This window comes from Hydractinia symbiolongicarpus, chromosome 6, assembly GCF_029227915.1.
Source record: "Hydractinia symbiolongicarpus strain clone_291-10 chromosome 6, HSymV2.1, whole genome shotgun sequence".
Classification (NCBI taxonomy): Eukaryota; Metazoa; Cnidaria; class Hydrozoa; order Anthoathecata; family Hydractiniidae; genus Hydractinia; species Hydractinia symbiolongicarpus.
This window is the reverse complement of record NC_079880.1, coordinates 33806743-33826162: the sequence shown is the minus strand read 5'-3', so window position 1 is coordinate 33826162 and position 19420 is coordinate 33806743. Positions and strand designations below refer to the sequence as shown.

At 31.9% G+C, this 19420-nt stretch overlaps 1 protein-coding gene across 1 annotated transcript in view; it reads right to left on the bottom strand.

The window, feature by feature from the left end:
* The window catches only part of LOC130646928 (transducin beta-like protein 3), a 94843-nt gene that overhangs the window by 9273 nt on the left and 66150 nt on the right, over positions 1-19420 (bottom strand). Inside the window, exons 13-25 of the mRNA XM_057452602.1 lie at positions 18496-18701; positions 14882-15023; positions 14692-14750; positions 10461-10567; positions 7234-7309; positions 7012-7065; positions 6848-6919; positions 6443-6601; positions 2596-2666; positions 2432-2510; positions 2252-2329; positions 2007-2065; positions 1792-1895 (exon numbers count right to left, since the gene is read on the bottom strand). Coding sequence (XP_057308585.1) covers positions 1792-1895; positions 2007-2065; positions 2252-2329; positions 2432-2510; positions 2596-2666; positions 6443-6601; positions 6848-6919; positions 7012-7065; positions 7234-7309; positions 10461-10567; positions 14692-14750; positions 14882-15023; positions 18496-18701 — 1266 coding nt within the window. The remainder of the gene's footprint in view (positions 1-1791; positions 1896-2006; positions 2066-2251; positions 2330-2431; positions 2511-2595; positions 2667-6442; positions 6602-6847; positions 6920-7011; positions 7066-7233; positions 7310-10460; positions 10568-14691; positions 14751-14881; positions 15024-18495; positions 18702-19420) is intronic.

The window sequence follows — 19420 nt, the reverse complement described above, 5'->3', positions numbered from 1 at the left end:
TTATTTCTTTTACGTAATGGTCGTTGATTGTTTCGTTCATAATTATTTCTGTTACCATATCTGAAACGTTCATTTCGAGGTCTAACTGAATTTCCATGAGTTCCAGTAATAAATACAGGTTCAGTTTTAGTAATAGATGGTTCAACTTTTAAGCTTTCATTGCTATTAGTAGGTAATGATTGTTCTCCGAAAAACTTTTTTAATGCACTTTTCATTTGTTTAAACATAGTATTTACTTCTTCATAGTTTACACCAGTAAGTACAAGCTGTCTGTCCGAATGTTTTAAACAAGCTCCATCAAGTAATTTGAATGCTAAAACACTTTCTGGTAATGCCATATCAAATTTCTTTGTTTTATTGTACAACTTTTCAAATTCTATTATATACGACTCCATAGTTTCATCACTTTTTCTTTTATAACGATCAAAGTTTGTGTAATGTTCATACATATCAGTTAATTCATCTTTCTTAAACAAGTTGTCCATAAACGCTATCAAAGTGTCTATTCCATCTTCTTTATTCAAATCAGCAATACTAATCTCACTGAACACTTTATCTCTTACTTGTGTTGAATCTTCTTCTGGTAAAGATAAGGCCACTGCGATGCCTTGCTTCTGCTTCTCTAAATCTGTTAATAATGTCCATGCTTTCAATTCATCAACATAGCGATTATATGGCTTCTTGTCATTAAAGACTGGGGGTATCTTGTAATTGTGACTCATCCTCTGCTACCACTGTTAACTTCAATTTATTTACTGATATAGATAAAACCCCCAGTCATACAACACAATTAAAAACTAATCTAAAATATAACAGTAGTAAACATAGTAAACAATCTTAAACATGCAGTTCAATTTTTTAACATCAGCATCTTAAGCTGCCAGTGGGTTGATTTTACCTGTCCCTGCCTTCTCAAGTTTTATTATATACTTTTTCTTGAATAAATTATTTAATTTAAGTAAATATTTGATAAATTTTTAAAAATAGGGTCCCCAGAAATATACATATTTGTAGAATTTATTTTTGTACATCTGATTTCAAATGAATATGTTGCTATTGCATTTCATGGAGGAATAAAGTCTCTAATCCTATTGTAGTTAGCAAAAGTTAAAAAAGTTGAGCTAGCTAATAGCTAGCTAAATGTAAGCAAAGTACCAAGCTAAAACACATCAAGATAGCTGTTATGAGCACGTCTGCAGTAGGTTTTTTATCACCTACTACGTGCTAAGCGTATTAACAACCTTGTTTTAGCCAGCTTAGCTAGCCAACACTTACTAAAAGACAGGACTGTTGCTTTTATTATTTCAGCAGTCTACTATTCTTTCTTAATGTACGACGCAGCATCAAGACCAAGTCAGTTATGTTTTAATAAATCTAACAAAGTAACACAAAAACGTTTTCATAAATTTTGCTAGCTTTATAAAGTTTTGCTCACAAAACGGCTCAATCACGGCATTTTATTATTAATCTAAAAGTACTGACTAAGGAAAAAAATCATCATAATTGTAAACGAATTTCAGGACTCAAGTTTGTAAAACTAACCCAATTTGATCTCAGGTTGTCCTTCATTATCCACGCAGTGAAAAATGACTGATCGGATAGTTTTAAAGTTACTTTCAAGTTACAACTGCATTGCAATGGCTTTATTAATTTAAATTAAGATATGGACGTTAAATTTGTGTTATTGCCTTTGCAACGTTTAGCTACATCAAAGAAAAACGAAAATATCCACTTTGACAGTCACAGACAGACACAACCTCACTAAATTCAAATGATAGATCTTTAAATTACCTTTGAAAATATTTAGAACCGTGAAGGGCTGGTTCATTGTTGTAGCTAGTCCAATAGCCTTATCAAACTTCTTTTCTTGAAGCAAATTACGAAGAGTTTGTTCCCTACGCACATAAAACATAAAAAGAACAACTAAACATGAAGGACAGTAAAACATACTCAGAAATTTTTATTTATAACTGCTCAAGCAGGACCAACTTTGTTGGTCAACATACCTTAACACAAGAGTTGTTTGTTTTTCTTCTTCTTCTTTTACAGTTTGCTCTGTTATGTCCTAGAAAAATATTTAACAAAAAGAATACAAAATTTCAAAAGACATAAAATAAGATGGTAATTTAAAAAAAAAAAATCAAAAAAGAAGAATGGAAGAACTGTATTCGTATCGCTGAATAAAAAGGTTTTCAGTTTAGCTGAGGTAACACCACATATTTTCTAAAGAATTCAAATTACCAATTTATACCTTCCAAAACTTCACAGTAGAGTCTGCACCACCGGAAACAATCATATCTTCAGATTTGGTAACTGCTAAAGCCCAAGCCTACATCAGCATTAGCACAAATTTTATACCTGTTTTTTAATGAAAGATATGCTTTCATGTATAAAAAAACATTTTAAAAATGATGGTTGAGCTTGACGATACCTTTTCATCATGACCTTCCAATGTTAAAACACATTCATCACCTCTAATGTCCCATATCTTGATTAATCCTTCTGAAGAACTGAATAGACACAAAATGTATCCACAACATAATGAAAAAAATCCTGTAAAATCAACTTTTTTTCCTGACAAAATTGTTTGCATACCTGGATACCAGTTGCATACCCCTATGCAAGAAATTTACTCTCAATACCGAATTTGTATGCCCTTCAAATGTCTAAATATTAAAATATATTATTATTTACTATTATTTATTACTTTACTACTATCTTGCTTGCGAGGATAGTGTTGTTTTCCAACTCCTAACTATCTAACTAACGAACTACGCTCGAAATGAGTGAGTTATTTATACCTCGTCAACAAGCTTTTGTCACAAATTTTTTTCTTATAAAAAAACTGCCCTCAAGGGATTCGAACTCACAACCTGTGGGTTCATGTTATAACACCTTAGCCAACTGAGCCATTGCGCTTTGAGTAAAGACGTTTAATTCGAAGGCTTTTATAATAATCAGTTGTAAAACTGGTTCGATGGCTGCTGAATTATGCCTATGAACGCAAAATGACTTCTTGATGTGACATAAGTTTTTTAGATTTTTTTTATCTGTTGCCTTTTTGCGCTTATACTGAAACGCTGATGAAAATATAATGTAAATAAGGAGATATAAGCATAGCATAGCTTCAAACCTGCTCAAGAAAATGTACATTTATATGATCCTATGCTTTATGTTTTGACAAAATGGTAACATAAATCAGAAAATTGGGTCAATCACGCATCCAAACTTTGAAAAATGATTCCTCTCAATGAAATAAAGTTGTGTTGTGAGTTTCAAGTTCTAAAAATAATCCTAATAAATTTCTTAATTTAAGGATTTCAGAAGAGTTTATTAGTGGTAGTTTCGAGAAATGGCTAAAGGCTCTCAGAGGTATGGCAGGGTTCGAATTAGCAGTTCGCAATTTGCGAATCAAAATGCCATTTTTAGGAATCACTTTAAGAAAATTTAAGAACACAGAAAGGCAATATAAAAGCTTTGTTAGATCGCATTTAAAAGTTTAAGAACGAAAAGCGTCAATAGAAATGCTTTTTTAGATCGAATTTTAAAAATTTAAAAACGAAGAACGGTGATACAAAAGCTTTGTTAGATCAAATTTTAAAAGTTTAAGAAGGAAAATTGGCGATAGAAATGCCTTTTTAGATTGCTGTTTAAAAAATTAACACGAAGCAATTATTTTCACGTGATTTGAAAGGAACTCGCTATCCTATTGTGTTTTTGAATGAAAGCAATTATTTTTGCAAGTTGAGCGTACACGCACGTTTTCATCAGGACACCACTGTAAACAGCATTTTACTACAAGACTCATGTTTGAAACAAACATATTTTTTGAGAAAGCAACTTTAATCAGTATACTGCAGTGAACTTGCATTTTAATGTTCACAAAAACTGGTTAAGAACCTCTGAAACATTAATTACATTTTGAATATTTTCTTACAGCATGCTATAAAAATAAACTTATTTCATTTATGCAACATAAGTTTCGGTTATCAAAGACAAGAAAGTTAAAATTGAGAGGCGCTAGTTCAGATGCTTAGTTCTCGTGTATGGGTTTCACGAGTTTAAACTTCCCCCACTTGTCTCCAACAAAAAGATAATAACGCAGGAAAAAGTAAAGCTCGCAGGTCACAAAAAATACAAATTCTCGTCAAAAAACAAGTAGCCACTAATGAACATGCCAATGGTAATTGATCTATGGTGTTCCCAAGCCACATCTAGATAGTGGTTTACTTCGTTACAGAGTGCCGAAATTTTTGCAAACCGCCTTTAACTTTTCTAATTCGAACCCTGTATGGGAACAAAAAATGCATGTGTCGAAAAAGTAAATCATATCCCTCACTCCCGGAACAGCTGTAAATGAATTCTTAGGTTTTGTGAAATGAACTCGTTGAAATATTTAAAATATATTGTTGCAGTAATAATGTGAATTGACATTGACATGCAAGATATTTTATGCAGCCCTTGCATTTTGTTTTTATTGTTATTATTATTCAGAGGAATATCAACTGTACTATTTTAACATGTATATGGGGGCATGTTTTGAGGTTAGTTCATTAGTTTGTCTTTAGAACTTGCAACTATTATTAGTGAAGCCATTGCATTGCATATACAATGCTTAAGGCCAAATAACAGTGGAAATAATTGACCTAATCTCCTGTGTTGGTAAGTACAAACATGGGACCGATTTCCTAAGCTGGTTAAAGCACCCGTTTCAAAATCGATCGGTTGATAATTTTATAAAAAAAACAGTAAACCTATTTATCTCTGCATTTATCTATAGAAAATAATCCTATACATTTCCTTGATCAGCGTTTGAAGCTCAACACAATAGAAGCGGATAAAACATCCGCTTCTATTGTTCTATTTTATTCTAAAAACATTGTTTGGTGTATTGATGGGTCATTGCTAAAGTTATAAAAATTCAAATAACGGAACTTTTCGATTTTTCTTCTGCCGAAGTGGACTTACCACGGGCCTTTACAACTAATTGAACTAATGAAACAAAATAGCATTTTGGTATATGGATATTATAATGGAATTAAAATATTATCATTTAGGTTTATATGTCTAATGTTGTTCAAATAACTTGCGTCCTTCGCTTTTACCAGCCTTTGACGCCTGTGGGATATATTTTTTATTGTTAGGGAAGGTCCTTTTTTTTAGTTGCTTGTCAATAATTGTTGTATGCTTTTCTTATTTGATTGTAAGCATTTCTCTATAAACAATGTATAAAATCAATCTATGAACTATGTCTCTAACCAGGTGTACATAAATACTTGACTTTTTACGATCCTAATTACTCTAATTATATGTGTGAAAATATGTTTTTACATTTTTACACGATGTATTACATATAATGGATCCAATTACGCTGACTATCGTTACATTCAACTCTTTACAATGTACAAGGAAGTAACAGAACCAAGTTAAGTTCATTTGATTACATCCTTAGTTACGACTCACGTGGAAAGCAGACTGGCTAATCCAAGAGGGCTTCAGCTGCAGGTGATAGAGAAGATGAAAAAGTTTTAAATTTTGAGAATATTGCAGTTGCAGCTGACCCAGCTGAACAGCTAGCAAGTGACAGAAATCGCTGTTATCTGTGCATCAAAGAATTTGTGAAAAGGAAGAATACAAAAAAATGTGAAATGCCAGAAAAAAAATTGTAAAAACCATTTATTATATGTATGTAAAGCTGTTCCCAGACTAAAACAAATTTCATTGTATAATTTTTTGTATATAATTTTGAAAAGAAAAATGTGGCACCTCATAAATATATTGTTTGAAGTTTAAACCCTAGAAATATATGTTACTAAGAGCTGTTAATGGAAAAAGTAAACATCAATCTATCATGAAATAAAAAAAAAAAACAAGTATATAATAAATTCCCGAAAAAAATTATTTTCAAATGTGAATAATATTTATGTTGGCGCCTCAAAGGGTCTTAAACTAAGCCAAAATAGCTAAATGTTTATTAAATTATTAAAATTACCATTATTTTCAATATTTCTACAAAAAAAGAAATAAAAATCTATCATGGAGCTACGCAAATTCCAAAAAAATAAAAAATGCTGATGTCATCAAAAAATTGCCGATAGTCAGCATTTGAGGCATGATTTTTAATTGCCATGTGACAGAGTGACAAATATCATCCATACCAAGTTTTAGAAGTTATAACCTTATACAAGGGAAGTTATGGGGGTAGGGCATGTTTGCCCCAGCCCCGATGGTACTACACTCACCCCCCTAAACCACGGCCTCATAGAGAACAAAAATTTGGAAAATATTTTTAAAAAAGATAATAAAGAAAGTAACAAAGAACAAAACAAAAAAGGAAAGAATTGATGTCCAAAAGCTAGTAAGGTAATGTCACTGACAACAATTTTTCAAAGATTTTACCATTTGTAGTTTACGTAGAAGCTAAAATTGGGACTGGAATTACCTTGACACATGTGAAATCTGACAAAGCCCAGAGTTTAATTGTGGAATCTGAAGAACCTGTCACAATACACTGATCAACAGGAGAAAACATTGCACACCATATACCACGTTTATGTCCACAAAGAGTCCCAATAAGTTTTCCAGACTTGATTTTCCAAACCTTAAAAACAACAGATATCATCATCATCATCATTCTCGGCTTAACGTCCGTTTTCCATGCTAGCATGGGTTGGACGGGGCATATTAATGACCCTCTTCCAATCTGATCTAGACTGTGTTAGATTTAAACTCAACTTCCTCTGTATCAAGTCTGTCCTTGTAACCTCCTGCCAAGATATAATCAACAAAAAGGACTAAGTAAGCTACTTGCTTCAGAAAAGTAAAGCATTCATTTTATGTTGACAACCTTTCCTGTTTTATCTTGTGATACGGAAACTACAAATTTGTTATTTGGTGAAATTGCTACACCATTGATGTCCTGAAAAAAAAAATTATACTCAACGAACATAGTGTAAATGCAACCTGTGTTGTGATGATATCCACATTACTGCACAAAAATAATTAGTTTACCTTGTCATGTGCTTTTTCTGTCCATTTTACAGACAAACTAACAATTTCTGATCTCTAAAAAGATTTAAATCTCTAAAAAGAACTTGAATATTATTGAGTGACATTACAAAAATTCAAATAACTCATATGTTACTACCTCACCTTTAGGAAGGCAAAACTGAAAATTATCAAAAATTATGTATAAATTCTAATTATGTAAAAACAATAAAAAAAGAACCATACAACCAATATCTTAGGCAAAGTCCAACATTTCAAAGTTAAATCTTGAGCTCCAGTAACAATATAATCTGTAGATAACCTAAAATTAGAATAGGGTTTGAATGTCAAGAAAAGATAAATGCAAAGCAAATTTTGGGAAGTTTTTCTAGAACTTGTGAATCCTATTTTTTTATTATTATTAAAAGAATATTTATACAGGTATAAAAACTTCAGCTACGTTATCAATATTTCTCCTAATACGCCTTCTTGAACTCCAAAATATTTTTCATCTTAAAAATCTGCAAGAAATGCCGTGTTTAGTAGATCATAAGATTGTGTATGTCTCAGCATTAGTTCAAGAATTGATAGATCCAACATCTATCAATTCTTAAACTAATGCTGAGACAGGCACGATAACTATATGAGGTGTAATGTACATTGAGGGTGAGTCTTTGTTTTATTTTACTTCACTATGGTTTAAATCTTTAGAGAAAGCCTTGAGAAGCTTGAAAGCAAATCAAAATATTTTTTTAATACTATGCTTTTTTATATAGGTTAGGTTGAACTATATTTTCCTGACATTTTCTAACTAAGAATCCTGACTTTTTTCTATCATCATAAAAGATTCAAACAGACATTAAGATTTTAGCTGAATCCAATATACATAAAAAAAAACAGGAACAGAGGATGAAACAAATACCAGCTGAAGATAGAACTGACAATAAAGAATATTGTATTAAAATAATATGCATATGTATAAGGGAGTTAGTGGAAAGTTTAAAATTCCTGTCAATTTTTCCTGATATTTCATAAAAAAGACCAAATTTCGCCTATGTTCCCTGTGCAGCAACGACACACATTTTCATTGAAAACAAAGCTTGTGGATATATGCACTTTAACTAATATGTAAGCAACTTAATTGTAAACTCCAGCTCTTTACCCCCTCTCTGAGAGAGAGATTACTTCATAGAAAAGGAAATAAAAAAATTGTAGACAAAAATTCATTCTGTAGTGCTACAACCAGCGTACGATGATGAGTATAAGCTAGTTTTGCAACTTTCCTTAAAACTTATTCTACAAAATAAAATGTTTCCTATGTTTTTAGTTGAGCCGAAGTTAACCAGTTTCAATTCAATAAAACATCATTATCATCATTCTCGGCTTAAAGTCTGTTTTCCATGCCAGCATGGGTTGGACGGAGTATATTAATGACCCTCTTCCAGTCTGATCTAGACTGTGTTAGATCTAAACTTAACTTCCTCTGTATCAAGTCTGTCCTTATAACCTCCTGCCAAGTCTTTCTTGGTCTACCTCTTGGCTTGGCCCCAGGAACTATCAAGTCTCTACACTTTCTTACCCAATTATCCCTCTCAATTCTTTCCAAGTGCCCCAGCCAATTCAATCTTCTTATCTGGATAACATCTCTAATTCTACGGATATTTAGCCTGCTTCTTACCTCATCTGAACTCTTTCTGTGTCTCAGACTGGCGTTACACATCCACCTAACCATTCTCAAATCATTCCTTTCTAAACGGTCAAGATCTTCCTGCTTCACTGCCCATGTCTCACTACCGTACAACATAAAACTTCTTACACAGGCCTCATACAACCTACCTTTTACCTCAATTGACAAGACTCTGCTAGTCAAAAAAAGGAATCTGAACTTTTTCCAAGCAGAACCTATCCTTCAAGTAACACTTCTTCCAACACCCCCTTCACTGCCCAACATATCACCTAAGTAACAGAAGTTCTCAACTATCTCTAACGCGCCACTGTTGTACATTATTAAAGCTGGAAATACTTCATTCTCTATAATCTCACCTTTGCAACGCTTGCATACAAACTGAATGTCAGTTGTTAACCTTCCACCAATACTACTGCACTTCTTATGTACCCAATGCTTGCAAGTCTGACAAAAAATTGAGTTACTACCAAACCCTTTCCTGCAAACTCCACAAAGCCACTTTCCAACTACAAGTTCACACTTGGCTGCAATACTACTAATCATGACTTCAGACTTTGCTGTGTTCACCCTTAGCCCTTTCTCTTCTAGTCCTATCTTCCACTTCTCAAACTTTTCAACAATAACTCCCATGGACAACCTGTACTGAATTCCATCAACAGCGCTTCTAAGACTAGAACAAACAACAAAGGACTAAATACAGAACCCTGATGTACACCAAAATTTACACTAAATTCATCACTAAGTGAATCGGTAATCCTGACATGACTTCTAGCATTGCTGTATATAGACTACCATCGTAACTAGCCACTCATCCACACCTAATTTTCTCATAGCCCACCAAATAACTTTATGTGGCACTCTATCAAAGGCTTTCTCTAAATCTACGAAGGAAAAATAGAGATTCTTTCTCTTTCCTAAATAATTTTCCTGAAGCTGTCTGAGTAAAAATATTGCATCTGTAGTGCCAAGCCCTGGAACAAAACCAAATTGCATCTTATCTATATCAAGTCTTTCTCTAAGTAACTTATCATCACTCCTTCAATAACTTTCATTACTTGATCGTCAATATGACGTACCAAACCTTACCTGCTTCATCAAAGACTGTCTCAAATTTTGACACCTGGTACTTGTTCAAATCGGAATAATTGAGTCTTGTTGATTAATTAGCTAATAATACTGTCTTGGCCAAAACACGGCTATATTTAATTTCCTTAATAATAATAATTCCTTAATAATTTTTTGAGTCTTTTTTGATCAAAAATGCCTTAGCGTATTTCAATTTCAAGGTACAAGTACATGGTACAAACGTTTTGTTTTACAGGGAAAACCCTTTTACCTATTATCGTATGATTTTTTAACTTTGCGTCTAAAAAATATTTTCTATTCTAGCGTGACACAGAAGCCTAAAGGAAAAGACAGAAAACTTGGAGTTCAAAACATTTTCTTGTATGTAAGGATTAAAATGAAGAAAAAGAAATGTCTTGGTTGTTGTGCTATTGGTTGCTCAAACAGGTCTAATAAAGAGAAAATCTACATCTTTGCACACAATGGCTCTACAATATTCGAGAGGACTAGAAACTACCAAAATCTCTAGAATTGCTCCAATCAATCACAACCACTTAATTTTTAGAACAGACAGTTCACATTTCTAGTTTCCACATAATTTGTATATTCGTGTATTCTCTGAAATTTATTTGTCTAATTGATATACAATTTAATATGTACAAAACCACTAACAAAAGGTGATAAAAAATGCTTTGCTTGGAAGGTAAATATCACAACCTACTTTGGCCAAGCAATGCTACCAACATCACGAGTATGACCAAATCCAGTAGCAACACAACAAAATTCATTATTGTCCTCATTCTTGCACCAAACACGAATTGTGTTATCCTAATTCAAAAATTAAACATAAGATAAAATTAACGGTATTAATGGTGGTAACCATGCAATTTAATTTTACTTGTCTACATAGCCAGTCTCTTTCTTTTCAGAAATTCATAAGAAACTGTCCTTAATTTTAACAGATTTATGTCACACTGGGAAGTTAGTTAATGAGCAAACTACATATTCTGATCAGGGTCACTACTCTTTATATAAATGTACTGAGGATAGCTAAGGAGCTTGTTTACAGTTTTGTAGAAGATTTTGATGCTAATATGATGAGAAATAAGGAGATATTGATTTTTCTTTAAAAAAAAATAAAATTTGTGTAAGAAAAACACAAAGAACAGGTGCAAAACTAGTTTGTAGATGTAAGTGTATATTTTTCATGCTTTTGCATGTTGTATGAAGATGAATATAAATATATGCTAAGCCATATGAAAAACACTATGCAATAAATAATTTTTGAACATTACATGTATTTTTACCATAGAAAAATAAAGGCATCTTAAATACAAAGAAAAAATAACTGAAACAAATTTTTTGCCATTTTTAATAAATTTATTGTGTTAAACTATTACCGATGCAGGTCCTGCATTCTATTCTGGTATAAAATCAATAACTTAAGGTAGCAGTAACCTTTTTTTAGCTTTCCAAATAGCTTAATTATTTACTCTGTTTTATTTATACCATTTTTCACATCTCCTGAAAATATAGGCCTTAATACATAATAAAAAGATTTCAACTTAACACTAAAATTGCTGAGTCAGCAGAAACTTCTATTTAAAAATGTATCATAAACAAGAAAAAAATCGGCTTCTACGAGTTCCAACTTTTTACAATCTTGTTATTATTCATCAGCTTCTGTTTTTAAATGAACCTTGGGTAACCCTTTTAAAACGGTGTGCGGATTTTTTTGTTCATTCTTATTTGTTAACAATAGCCTTTTGTTTTTCAAATTTAGAGTATGCTAACCTTGTCCCCAGGCCTTTTGGTTCAGAACTGCTCTGCACCTTCATGATTAGACCTTTTAAAAGCATACATCATACATTTGATGCCCAAGGAAACCCTCATAATTCCATTTTTAGTGTCGACAAATAACTACTGTGGCTATATTCGAATTATTTTAAACTTAACAAAGCACAAAAAATGTTTTAGCTACTCCTAAATAAAAAGAATTATTTTTACTGGAAAAAAGCAAAAGGAAAATAAAAAATAAAATAATAATAGCTAATTGCGTAAATATTAAAGTTCAATGCAGAAAAAACGGCATTTTATTAACTACATTTCAGCGTTTTTCAATGATTTAAACAAACTACATTGGTGAGAAACTGTTTTTAATGATGCAGTTGAAGCGCAACAAATATGGTGACTGATTTTTTGTTAAGAGTTTGTTGTTTGTGCATTGCGGTAGGAGGCAACTGAACTATCACACGTCTGATCACACAAGGGCCGGGGGACTTTTTATGTGCGATTTTACCACGTCAAATAATTGCCAACGCGAAGGTACCGTATTATCCGGTTTATAAGGGTTACAAGTTGATTTTTACGACTTCCACTGTTGGTGCGGGTTATAATGTGGTGCGGGTTATGTTTTATATTTTCTGTCATTTATTGTGAAATTTAAAGTTTATACATTCAATGAAGAAAATAGTACCAACGGGTTAAAATGCGTACATTAATACAACTGCATGCGCGATCCTATATCTACGTAATCTTACTATGTGATATAATTTTTTTCACACAGTGAAATTGCTTTAAATTTCTATTGCTTGCCAGTGCTAATATTACGAGCTCTCTCTGAAACACAATTTTGGAGATCATTTTTCTTTTGTGTTGAATGTAATTCTAATCTATTTATATTTTTGCAATCACATTGGGCACATTGAAATGATTTGCTTCTGGTAATAGAGCAATATAGCAGGTATCATTTTTAGGTTTAATTGACACGTGTTTCACAACCTAGTGCCCAGGACTTAATTATTAATTCCTGTTAAAAATATTGAAAAATGTTAAAATTAAAGTATAGAAAATAATTTTCTTTTTTTATCTTTGCTACCTTCGAGCAACAGCTGGCCACTGAAAATATCAAAAATAAATATAAAATACAATTGATAAGACACACGCAACTATTTCCTCCTCATTGCTGCCATTATTTTATCATGCACACTGTGATTGCTGAGGTATAAATAGATAACAAAATTCTATAAACATTAGAAAAGAACGTTCCGTACATCGCTGTTATAGACAATCCGTGATAATTATTATGTTGTTTATTTTTATGCGAAAAAAACTTAAAAACACATAAAATTTTACTTTAGATTTATAACCTGATAGCATGGGTTTTTTATTTTTTATTTGTTTGTTTGTTTGTTTGTTTAATCGCAGGAAGCAACTAATGTTTACAAATAAAAGGAAAACAGCATTGTCAAATTAATTTTAATCCGTTATTATTTCAGAAATCGGAGACAAGGAAGTTAAGACTGAGAGAGTCGCTAGTTCAGACACTCGGTTCTCGTGCTTGGGGTTCACGAGTTTAAGCGTCCCCCACTTGTCTCCATCATGAAAAAAACAGAACACACGCACATGGTTATAAAATGATTAGGGAAGTAAAAATACGCTGAATTTTTTTCTTAACATGATGCGGGTTATGCAAAGGTGCGGGTAAGTAAAACACATCGATCGAAATTTTATGCGGGTTATACGAAGGTGTGGGCTATCTGATAGCACCTAGTTTATAACTCCCTAAAACGGCTGAGCTGCGGGTTATACGATGTGTGGGTTATATACCGAAAAATAGGTTCTGAAAATATGTCGGTAATTACGTCTGCAAATGCTGAGTGCCATCTCAAAGGCTGTATCCACCCCAAATTCTATTTGTGCTGCAGCCCCCTCTTCCTTCCCTCTTCAACTTTTTACATAACTTTTTATGGGCTTATAGTCACACGTTGATATTTTGTTACTTTTATTTGCCTTCCAAAATATATCCATACACAAATGTGTGGCATGTTGAATAATCAGTAAATTTCACAAACTGGGTCTTAAATAAAAGTCCTTTGAAATAAAAATCATGCACAACCAGCGTCTCAACAAAAAGTTATAACGGTCAGTAATAATTAAAGCGCTACTGAAATATTACATAACAGGTTCACGTGCCACTAAAAAAGGCTGCAGCTAGAAGGAAAATTTTTAACGAAGAAGAAGGTCAAAGATAACCAAGATGGCGGTAGAAGAGCGACAAGAAAAATAAATATTTAAAAAGCTAATCTGGAGTTACATGAAGTTTTAACAAAAAGTGAATATATCATTTAGCATTTCTCATGCAAATCTTTCAGATGAGTCCAAATTGTAAAAGTACCTCGAATCCCTTTAATACAATCAAATATCAGGTAAAAAATTCTTCCAATGACCTCACAAGGATCAAAAATGCCTAATGCCTAAAATAGACCAATGTTGTAATAAATATAAATTTCTCATGCAATATTGACCTTTATTGTTGGTAGATTTATTTATTGAATAGAAAAAAATTGATTTTATATAAAAAGTTTAATGACGTCATTAGTATAAAAAGGACGTCATTTTTATATGAAAGTTTCTTATTCTAACGATAAATGTAAAAAGCTATGTTATGCTAAAAATATTGATGACCATGATATTTAATGATTTTTATTTTTTATATTTTTTATTTTTTAACAATATAATGACATCATTAGGATCAGAAATAACGTCATTTCTCTGGATCAATATATTTTTTTAAATCTGGTCTGTATTTTATCCATAGGACCCATATCTCCTTAGAAAAACCTTAGTAACCACCTAGTAACGAATATACATGTAATAAATATTTTTATAACAAATACAACATCTTGATGCATGTCAGCAGTTTCTAAAATTTTAAACAAAGAATTGTATTAATGCAATTTCCCGCCTCCCCTCCAGAATTGTTTTTCCACTACAAGCCCTAATGAAAGTTAGGAAAAGTCAGCAAATTTCAACACTCAATTACATGCCACACAAAATTTATGCTAAGTGAAAGACGACGTGGGCACCTTATGCCCCCCACCCCTGCTAATAGGGTTAACTATTAACCTAAAAAAAGCGTTATTACACAAATTATAACAAAACAAAAATACCTTTGAGCATGAAGCAATGTACTTTCCATCGTAACTGACATCAATAGATAACACAGTTCCTAAACAATTATGCCACAACAAAATTTCATCTTAAATGCTTAATGAAAATAAAATAGCCATCTAACATAAATCTTTGTATATTGTGAATATTTTTAAAATTGCCAGTGAATGTTCAATTTTAAACTTTCACCTGTATGACCACGTAATACTTCTGATGTCAATTGTTCGCGATGTATTACTTTTATTTGTTCGCTATTTGTTGCTAAAGCAACACAATCTTCATTTTCACCAAAAAATTTAATGTCTAGCACTTCATCATAATATCCAATAAACTAAAAACAAAAATACTTCCTAAGTTAGACATAATAATCATTAGCATAACCAGTTATGTAAACACACTTTTTTGTAAGTTTCATAGTTAGTTTAATGTCCAGTCTAAGTCTTAATCTATCCTTTGCATCACAGTATCATGCTCCAGCTAGTACCAAGATTCTTGCCAGGTCATAAGTATTGACTATTAGATAGCTAGCTTGTGCAATAATAAACGTATTCTGCATTTAAATGTTGCTCAAAGCAAATAACAGTGCTTAAATATATAATTGAAATAAATAATTTTTAAGCTAAAACCAAACAGGTATACTATACACAAACATGGTTAGTTTGTGATAGCAATACCTAAAAGGAACAAATTTTTGTGATACAAACATTCAAGAAACGAAGAAAAATAACTTTTGTAAAAGACCCCTTTTAAAACTTTTCACAAGAAATTACTTAAGCAATTAAGCCTTTTAAAATTTTTCACAGGGTCTAACTTTTTCCATTTTGGTTGAAAATCTTAATATTGCGTTTTCATTCGCGTATTTAAGGATCTTCTTTACATTAATTTAATATATGTAAATAAATGAATATGTGATGCTCTCTAGGAAAATCGACCACTTCTATTTTTAATTTGTATTTTTAAAACAATAGAATTCCGTATTTCGTAGTTTTGAAAATACGAATTGTGTATTAAAAATATGCGCATTTTTTTAAAAACTGTATTTAAAAATACGCGTATTTATAAAAATACGCATTTCTATAAATATCCTGTAGATTTAAAATACAAAGACACAAAAAAGTAATGTCTGGCTAGGGATCGTCTCCAAGATCGTTTTATTTTTTATACGAATTGAGATAAAAAGGTCCCTGCAGAGCTTCAAAGTTGCCATATTTTGTTCTAAAATGACGAGAAAACGTCCCTGCGAAGCTCTAAAGTTGCCGTATTTCATTCTAAAATAACGAAAAACGTCCCTGCGAAATCAGAGCCAATTTAAAACCTATTAAAAACTTTTCTTTTCGGTTTTTCACACTTTAAGGGCTTTGCTTGTTGGTTTAATTTTGAAGATAATATGAACTTTATTTAAAGGGGAACTTCAGTAAAAATCACTTTTCTCTTTTTTGTTTTATACCTACTCAGAAAAGCATAAAAAATCAAAAAAAACTTACTTCACTTGTTTTCCTTATTTAAAATTGTTGTACTAGCCTTAGCATATTCAATTTTTATCTCATAAAAAAACAGACAAGTGCGATTTCATTTAGGACTGCACCTGATTATAAATAATGACATCACATCGTGCAGAAAGTTTAAGCGAGCGCATAGAACGCTCATGTTAAGACCTATAGCTTACATTTAAATCGCTTTTTGTCTATGATTTATGTTTAAATCTTTAAAAAATGGTGAGATGTTCTGCGTTTCGATGTACCAATTGATCAGAGAAGTGTAAAGAAGCCAGTTTTCACAGAATCCTGTCTGATAGAAAGGAAGAACTCGGACAAAGATGGCTAAACAAAATACGTTGTGCAGGTGATTTACCAAGCGATCAAAGTTTTTATATTTGTTTGTTGCACTTCACAGATAGTTCTTTTAAATGAGATCTCCACAAAATAAACTTCCATATTAAAATATTGCGAATTCGTAAAAATGCTATTTCAGCTAGTGATCGAGATTAAAGTTTCTCATTTCTTCTCATTTCATTATTTTTACTTGTATCCACAGAACACAACCAAATATCGTTTTGTACATTTTTATATTAAATAAAAACACATTATACCAATTTCCAATACAAACACCGACAAAAGAGTTTTCTAGTTAGCTACACATGTATCTTTTGTTGCACTTAAGTTTCTATTCTTTGTTTTTCAAAAAAGAAGCTTTTTTGATAGGACCTGGCAGGGATAGGGGGTAAATGTGCCCATTTTCTTCAATCTTTGTTACTGTTTAAGGCTGCATGTAATCCTGATAATGCAGTTTCTAAAACAGCTTTGTCAAAACAACCACTTTTAAATCATTAGCTTCTGCAACGCATTTATGACCTACCGTAATCATAAGAAAGGTTATTTATTTATACAATATTAATACCCCCGTTTTACCAACTTATTACAACACAAACATTATTCGATCTTTCGATCAGGCATTTCAATAGATCTCCATCACAGAGAAATTTTCAACGTTACATAAAATTTGTTTGCATTTGTGCGCAAAAAAGCAAGTGCAGAGAAATGATATTGCTGAACTGTGAAATAAAAATAAATTGGCTTGCAAAGTAAGAAAGTTTTTTACTAAAGCAAATGATAAAGTTTTTTGACGAAAAGAATGCAAAAAAAAAAAAAACGATTAAACATATTTTTTATTTCTTTAAAAGATTTTCCTAAGAACGTTGCTTTGAGTCAGTAAAAGACACAACAGGTTCGAAGTCGTATGGATTTAGCTTTGTGAAGTCTTTTTCATGAAGATAACTATCTGATTCTAAGTTTTTTGAGTTATAATCTTTGTCATTATTACAAGACGTCTTATCAACGAAAAATGTAAAAAGTAAGTAAACACACTTTTAGAAGGCGTGCCTGCTGAGCTCACAGACTTTCTGCATGATGTGACGTATGCTCATCTATTCGGACCTAGTCCTCTCGACTTTAGGCGATCTTGCAAATTTATTTGAAATTAAAGATGTTTACAGACCCAATTAAGGTATAAATAGAGATTTTTAACGATTGTAAAAGATTTATTTTGACATATTTATGTATTGGTTAATCAAAATAACATTTTTTTCAAATATTTTTTTTTTACTGGAGTGCCCCTTTAAATATTTTTTTTCTGTATGCTTGTGTTTACATTTTGTAAATAGGACTGAAAAGAAGACTAATAACGAGTTTAGAAGTTCACTTGTTTTAACCCTGTCCCCCATACACTATTTTTATGACAGTAACCAACCTACAATTTGTTGTGTTTTTTCAGATATGATGGCTTGGTCTTCCAGACAAGACTTAAGAATTCAGTTTTTTAAAGTAAAAATAAAGGAACACAAATATGTCACAAGCATTACTGTATATAAACAGGGTCCCTATTTGAAAAAGAAGTTGTTTCACAGCAAGCCTTGTATGGATAGCCTGAAATTGTTCTCAACTACATACAAGAGCTGTCACTAGGTGATCTAGTTGGAGAAATTAGGGAAAAAGCATATGTAGTAAACTTGGAAGAATTTTGCGGAGCTCAAAGTATTGTTGATGTAACTATGTATGGGTATATTACGTACAAAATAAATAAAAAATAAACTATTTTTCATTGGTGTGAAAACCTTTAGGCTTGAAAGCACCTCATTTCTCATTTATTTAACAGATTTCCTTATGTTTTGAATAAGGAAGTGTGGAAATCAAAATTAAACTGCAAATCTGTTCTTTCATACTAAGGCGTAATAAACATCCCATGTGTTGACTACGCTGGCGCCTCACAAGAGTGGCGATGAAGATCAGATTTATGATATTACTTACTTGTTTTTGGATTTTCAAATTACAAACATCATAGAATATTATGTTGTGATCAAATGTCACAGCAACTACGCTTTTTATTATGTCGTTGTAAAATAATTGTAATATATTTGAACTGTGTGATTTGTCGAGGTTTTTACTTCTTTCCTTGTATTTGGGGTCAGCATACACACATCTACCATCATGTAAGCTCCAGGTCCGTAAGCAACCTAAACGTTTTCAGAATCTACATTGTTATATCATAATAATACCCATTGTCTGTCTTTGTGTAAAAAAGGTATCACAGTAGCAACACACATAAAATGCAGTATATGAAGGGCTGTGGAAACCCATGAATTTCTCCACGGGCCACCAACACAGAATTCCATATGTCGAGTGCGATTGAACACTCGACAGCTATCCAGGCGTGCAACTCATCACACGTGCTAAATATGCTCCTTACTCACACATGGAAAGCCGAAAAAATAATGAAAATATTATATGAAATTCACTTTCTAGAGCATAGTTAAGTTGCCGCTTACGGCAATGCATAAAGCATTTATCTATTAAAAACTTATCTGAAAAATCAATCGTATAACATCGTGAGCTTCAACTGTATCATTAAAAACCACTTGTGTTTAAATTTAATGTTTTAAACACATTAATTAAATGCTGTGTGAAAAGCAGACTATGTAGCGAAAGTGTGTAGCGTATTCAATACAAAATATGAAAACCCCTAGAAGTTAACTGTTTAGAAACTTATTTCAAAAAACTTTTAATTTTAATCTCTTCTCTACAAATTATGAAATACGATTATTAATATGTCTTCGTCAAACGAAAAATTTTCGTTATTAGGATTTCAGTATGAACCAGAAAGATGAGATTCCGAAATAGCTTCGCAGCCTAGGCAGCTGTAATGATTTTTGTGATGATCAGGTAGACTTTGATC